Below are 6,874 nucleotides of genomic sequence, written 5' to 3'. Positions count from 1 at the left end.
GGCCGGGGCGCAGGGCTGCGCGCGGGCGGCTCCGAGGCGTGGGGTGTGCCCGCCGCGGTTTCCCGGGGCGCCTCGGAGGGTCCCCGTCGGGGAGGCCGGGCCGGGCTGCTGCGGACCGGGGAGCCCAGGGTCGGCGCGCGGGGCTGCTGCAGTTCCAGGGGGTTCCAGAAGGCGGCGCTGGAAACCAGCAAATCCCGGCCGAGGGTCTCCGCCCCGCCGGCTCCTCCCGGGCCTCTGGCTGCTGGGGGGCGGGGGGCGCCCTGGGGTCAGGGGTCAGGGGTCGGGCGCGGGGACCTCGGCGGCAGGAGGCCGCGGGGCCTGGGTCTGAGCGCACCGTGTGCCCCCGAGTCCTCAGAACCCGCCTCACCACTCGCAGGACTTCAGAACAGAAAGGAAACGGGGCGCCCCGACGTTTCCAGCTGCCCCGCGCCCGCCCGGTCCCCACGGTGCGGGCGACCCCCGGCCCCTTCCCCCCGCGGGCCAAGGGCGCCCGACAGGCCAGGCCCGGGCGATGCCAGGCGCAGGTGCCACCCGCAAGAGAGGGCGCGGGAAAGCCGGGAGAGGCGCAGGAGCTGAGTCTTGTTTCTTCAACAGTGAAGAGAAGGGAGCCCGCGAATCAGGCTGGGGCCGTCACCCCGCGGGAAACAGGGAGCGCTGACCCGGCTGGTGCAGGAGGGCCGGGAGGACACCGCCCCTGTCACCGTGTGGAGGACGTGCGGCCGTGAGTGGACACCGTCACTGCGAGTGGACGCGGTCACCGTCACCGTGCGGGAGGACGTGTGGTCCCTAGCCCAGGCCCTCCCTGCCCCGTGTCCACCCTTTCCCGGCCTCACGTCCCCTCCAGCTGGCCTCGTGGCCCCTGCATCCCAACCGCCCGATTCTCTGGCCCCTGCCGCGCCCCCGGCGCCCCGGTGAGCAGAGGACAGGACGCCACCTCCCTGGTCCCGGTGCGTCTGGGAGGACGGGCGGGCTGCCAGGTCCCGGGGCCGGGCTGGCGGGTGCTGGAGGCTGCGGGGTGGACAGAGCAAGTCCCCGCAGCACGTCGAACTGCAGAAAACGTGACCATCTGTGCCCGTGCCCACTGTGTCCGCCCCCCGCTGTCCCACAAGCCACCCCAAGCCCCGGGGCCCACGAGGCAGGGCTGCTCTCCGTCCTGCTGCACTCAGGGTCCACAGGGGGCTCCCCGCAGGCTGGGGGGAGACCCCAGAAAGGCCTTCCCTGCCCGCGCAGGGGGCATGGCGGCCACTGGGGACGGGGTACCAGGGCCAAGGGGCGCCTGCGCACAACGTCCTGCCCTCGGCCACCCTGCGCAACCCTCTGGAAGGGGGTCCGCGTGTGGAGGTCCCCAGTCGGGGTCTGTGGCCCTGGGCGGCCGGGCAGGAGGCCACGGAGCAGGGGCCGGAGACCCACAGGGCCTCCAGAAGGTCCCCTGTGCGGCCACCGAGGGGCCAGGGCAGCCTGGGTGAGCCGGGCAGGGGCTCGAGGGGATGTCGCCGCTGGCCCTCGTGGGGGCAGCCCTGTGGGGACAGGCCATCCCTGAGTCTGCTTCCCTCCAATCACTGGGGGTTCCACCCCGGGACCCCCACATCCCACCCCACGCCCCATGTCGCGCACACGGACACCTGTAGTGTCCCTTCGCCCACCCGTGACAAAGTGAGAAGAGTCAGGGAAGTTGGAGGGAATCAAAGCAGCCTGGAGAGGCGCCCCGGGCACCCACAGCTGGCTTCCTCCCATCCTCCTCCAAGGCCCTGAAGACCCCCAGCACCCCCTGGGCCAGCCCAGCCTCCCGCAGCCCCAGACACACCTCACCCTCTGAGCCCCCCTGTCCCCAGACTCACCACGGCCCAGCCCCCCTGCCCCGGTCACGGCCCCCCCCACCGGGCAGCCCCCCCAGGTGCCCACGGCCCTGGGCCCCTCGGACGGCGGGAGGGGTGCGGGAGGGGCGCACTCACCTGTGGGCACTGGTTGAGGGGTGCAGGGGTGCGGCCTCCCACCTCCCAGGGGCTCTGGGCCCTCAGGGGGGCTTGGGGGGCTGGACTCTTGCAGCCTGTGTGGCCAGGGGCACCCCATCTTCTCTGCAGTGACGAGGCTCAGCAGGACAGGGGCGGCGCCTCCAGGTGCACCTTTCATTTCCTTGGGGTTCCGCGATGTGGGGGTCCCCAGGCCTGCAGGAGGGAGGAGGCAACCAGGGGACTCCGGGGTCTGGAACCACACACTGTGCGCCGGCTGCAGCGCCCAAGTCCTGCCTGGAGCCCCCTGGTCCCGCCGTGCGGAGTTCGCCCCTCGGACCCTCAGAACAGAGGCCTCAGGGGTCCCAGGGGTAAAGTGACCACACAGTTCTTCACAGCCAAGTGAGAAGACAGGCGGCAGGTGTGCACTTGGTGTGCATGTGCCAGGAGGCCATGAGTGCGTCAGATGTGCTGTGTGTGCCCAGCAGGCAAGTGTGTGCCAGGTATGCATGTGTGTGCCTGGTGGGCAGGTGTGTGTCCAGCAGGTGGGGGTGAGTGTGCACCGTGGATAGGCGTGTGCCAGGTATGCGTGTGTGTGCCACTGGGCAGGTGTGAGTGTGTCTGGTGGGCAGAGAGAGCCAGCTGTGCACACCTGGCAGGCGGGTAAGTGTTGTCCAGTGGGTGTGTGAGTGCCTAGTGGATGCTGAGCATATGCCCGGTGTGTGTGTGTGCCCGCAGGTGGTGAGTGTGTACCCGTGGGTGTGTGGGTGTGCCTGGCGGGTGGTGAGCGTGTGCCCGGTGTGTGAGTGTGTACTGTGGGTGTGTGGATGTGCCTGCCAGGTGGTGAGCATGTGCCTGGTGGATGGTGTGTGTCCAGTGGATGGTAAGCGTGTGCCCGGTGTGTGTGTGCACCTGTGGGGTGTGGAGGTGCCCGCTGGGTGGTGAGCGTGTGCCTGGTGTGAGTGTGTACCATGGGTGTGTGAGTGTGCCCGCCGGGTGGTGAGCATGCGCCTGGTGGATGGTGTGTGTCCAGTGGGTGGTGAGCGTGTGCCCGGTGTGTGTGTGCACCTGTGGGGGTGTGGGTGTGCCCGCTGGGTGGTGAACGTGTGCCCGGTGTGCATGTGCACCTGTGGGGGTGTGGGTGTGCCCGCTGGGCGGTGAACGTGTGCCCGGTATGCGTGTGTACCATGGGTGTGTGAGTGTGCCCAGTGGGCAGTGAGCGTGTGCCTGGTGGATGGTGTGTGTCCAGTGGGCGGTGAATGTGTGCCCGGTGTGTGAGTGTGCACCTGTGGGTGTGTGGGTGTGCCCGCCAGGTGGTGAGTGTGTGCCCGGGGGTCCCCACCGCTCGGCCGGCTCGGCAGGGACCCCCGCGGCCCTGGGGGTGGCAAAGGCAGACACAGGCCCGGGTGGAGGCAGCGGCCGCTGGCAGGTCTGGGCGTGAAGCAGAGTCCGCGTTGAGGGCTCACGCTCATTACTCTTTGGCAAAATGCCGCTTCCTGTTTCCAAGAAGAAGAAAAAGCTTTTGCAGGCTTATAAAAAGGTCCCCACGTCGTCTTCAACATCAAACGGCCAGAACAGAACACCTTGGTGAGTTAAGTGTAAATGAATCAGAACATACGGATTAAATTTCCCTTGAAATTCACTCCAGTTTAAAAATTAATGGGGAAAGTGCCTGCAAAACTTATTTAGAGCCTTACTGAGCCTAAAATGCTTTAAGGATAGTTTGAGCAGTGCAAGGAACCCCCAGAGGCTGGGGACCCCGTGGTCCCCAGTCTGCACCTCCAAGCTGGGTGCTGGAGCCTGAGCCAGCTGAAGGGCCCTGGAAAACCGCAGCTCGCAGAAGGACGAAAGCAGTTTGTTAAATATATATATAATTACAGCCTTGCACTCTAGGGCTGGGGGCAAAAATGGCTCGCCTTGGGGTGCCACCCGGGTTTGGGAAACCAATCAGTTTTTTTTGTTTTTTTTGTTTTTTTTTGGTTTGTAAATCCACATTTTACTTCCTATAGGATGTAAAAGGCAAATGCATAAAAAGTAAAAATACATCAATAGTTTTTAACTCACATAAATATGTAATTTGTGACAAGAAGTACATATAGATGGGGCTTTGGAGGTATATAAGAACATAGTCTTTGTATATTATTGAAGTTAAATTGGTATTAAACCAAACATGATTGTTTTAGATTAGGATGTTAACTTTAAGTCCATGATAACCAGAGAGAAAATATTGGGTACTATGTAAACTCAGAGACAGAAAGTAGGGTATAGGTTACAAGGCATGACGGGCAATTATAGGGGAGTTAATGCATAATGAGTGTAGGGTTTGTTTGGGTTGATGGGAAAAGTTCTGGTAATGGATGGTGGTGTGGGTAACGCAGCACTGACTGATGAATCTCACTGAATGACATGCATGGGAGTGGTTTAGATGGGAAAGTTTATATTGTCTATGTTTCCACAATTGAAGAAAGAGCAACTAAAAAGATGACAATTAAATGCAATACATGATATCCTGGTCGGGATTCTAAAACCGGAGGAGAAATGGCTCAAAAGAACATTATTAGTACATATGAAAATGGAAAATAGACTGTAAACTTTATACCAATGTTAAAAATTTCTTGACCGCACTTAAGATGGTTACACAAGTGAATATCCTTGTCCTTAGGAAATGTACATGGAAGCATTGAGAGTTCAAGCAGCATGATGAATGCAATCTATTCTCAAATGTTCAGAATATAGATAAATAGTGATGGATTAGAGATAGATAATAGAATAATATGGCAAATGTGGCAAAATTTTAAATTAGAGGATCTGGGTGTCTGGGTGGAGGCAGAGTTATGTTGGAATTCTCTGTATGGGGTTTGTATTATTTCTTCAACTGTCCTGTAAGTTTGAAATTATTTCAAAATAAAATGTTTAAAAACAAAACAAAACACATGGCTAAAAAGTGGATAAATTCAGGATTTGAACACAGTCTGGCTTTGGAAACTGTGGAAGACCAAGATAAAGAACTTGGATTTTATCCAGCAGGCAAAGGGGAGTTACTAAAGGGTTTCAAGCTGGGGGGTGACATAAGACAAAAAGCTTTAAAAAGCTCCCCATCTCTACTGTGCTTCATCTTCTCATTTGGCTAAACTTGACAGAAATAGGTGGCCCCAGAAAAGTGAGGGCATCTAAGATAGAGAGGGGTTTTGAGGGGTCCTGACTGGGTCCAGAGCCTCACTTGGGCTTAACACTGCCCCATAATCTTTCTGTCTTCCTCTAAGCCTACACCCACCAAAGACACTAGCCGGTCAGAGACAGGCAGGATCTGGGTAGAGAAGCCAAAATGAGGGGACGAGGGGATTGATCTAAAGACCGGGGCAGGAGGATCATCCATGTGTCCATTGTTGGCCTGAGGGTCTGGGGATCCAGACCCCTGCAGATGAGTCTTCTGGTGTTGCCTGAGATGGTCAGATCTCATGAATTGTCGGCCGCACAGATCACATCCATGAGGTCGATATCTGGCGTGTATCCGCATATGTCGTCCAGGCTCATCGGGACGGGAGAAAGCCCAGCTACAGCCTTCCCACTTGCACGCATAGGGCCTCTCCCCTGTGTGTTTGTGCTCGTGACTCACAAGGTGGGAACGCTTGGTATAAGCTTTTCCACAGTTCTCATACTGGCAACGGTAGGGTCTTGAAACTGGGGATCTCTTTCTGGGTGCCCCTTCCTGGGCCCTGGAGTTCTGCTCTGCTCTCTGTGGAGCAGGTACGAGCTGCTCAGGTAGGAAGGGGTCTTCCTGGGAGTCTGGCTGGCTCCCAAGAGTATTCTGGGATTCTAAAGCCAGCAATGATGGAGACCCAGGTGGGGATATCCCAAGGTCGTGGGAATCTTTAAGGGGCAACATATGAGCCAAAGAAGGGAGCATTGCCTGTGCCTCCGTGGAAGGCATGGTTGGGGTCAATGACATTTTAGGAGTTAATGAGGCTCTGTTAGAAGGAACTGATGGGGGTCCAGAATAAGACATTGTTGGGGTTGTGATGTGGGACATTGTTGGGATTCCAGTGGGAGGTGAGAGTGGTGGCCCACTGAGAGGCATCCTTAGATTCCCGCTGAAGGTCAGGGCCACTCTTGGAACACTAGGCTCTACTGAGGGCATCATCTGGGGCCCCTTGAAAATCATCATCCCTGGCTGGGTGGGCATTTCCTGACAGTAAATCATCTGGGAAGGCCTAAGAGTCGCTTGAGGGCAGCAGTAGCTCACACCACACTCAGGCAGCAACATACTGAACTGTGGCCCCATTTCAACCGCATTCTGCCTGGATGCCCCGGCAGACACCAAGGGGGTCCTTGCAAGCTCTGTGCCCTGTGAAAAGTGTTGAATGCCTGGTGGGCTATGGTTCCAACAGGTGTGCACTCCATTGCTTCCAGGAGATGGAGACATGTCCAGGATAGATACAGACTTCTTGGTATCCATCGCGGGCTGGCACCCGGCCATCCCCTGCCACTGGCTCAGCTCTGCAGCCTCCTCCTCCATCTCAGCCTCAGACAGGCTGCACATCAGGACTGTGTACTGGCCAGGCCCACTTCAGACCGGAGCTGAGGCCCGCCAACGTGGCGTCGCAGCTCAGGTCTCCGGGCACCACCACGCCACAATCACTGCGCTCAGCTTCTCGAAACCAATCAGTTTTAAGAAAAAAGTTACAATGTTGCCATTAGAAAATTATTATTTTTTTATTTGCAAGGGGAAAGACCCCAAATCTTGCCGGAATGAAACAATGTAACCCGTGCACAGGGCCGAAAGCTGGCGATGAGCCCCCACGGCGCTGGAACGGGTGCAGGGGGGAGCAGCGCCCCTCTCCGGGGTGCGGGGCTGGGAGCGTTGGGCGCGGCCACTTCTTGGACTGTGAAGTGTCCAGACAGAGAAGGCTGAGAGTCCACAAACA

At 58.5% G+C, this 6,874-nt stretch overlaps 1 protein-coding gene across 1 annotated transcript; it reads right to left on the bottom strand.

Moving 5' to 3' along the window:
* Nucleotides 1-2,014: 2,014 nt before the first annotated feature.
* Nucleotides 2,015-6,468, bottom strand: LOC119511872 (Krueppel-like factor 17). The gene is made up of 3 exons (XM_037806364.1): nt 5,224-6,468; nt 3,292-3,380; nt 2,015-2,165 (listed from the first exon to the last, which is right to left on the bottom strand). Exons 1-3 carry the CDS (start codon nt 6,463-6,465, stop codon nt 2,015-2,017), a joined length of 1,482 nt encoding a protein of 493 aa, XP_037662292.1. The 5' UTR covers nt 6,466-6,468.
* Between the last annotated feature and the right edge of the window lie 406 nt (nt 6,469-6,874).

The sequence above is a fragment of the Choloepus didactylus genome, chromosome 16 (genome assembly GCF_015220235.1).
Source record: "Choloepus didactylus isolate mChoDid1 chromosome 16, mChoDid1.pri, whole genome shotgun sequence".
NCBI classification, from domain to species: domain Eukaryota; kingdom Metazoa; phylum Chordata; class Mammalia; order Pilosa; family Megalonychidae; genus Choloepus; species Choloepus didactylus.
Note: the sequence above shows the minus strand (reverse complement) of the source record. Positions and strands in the feature narration are given on the sequence as shown.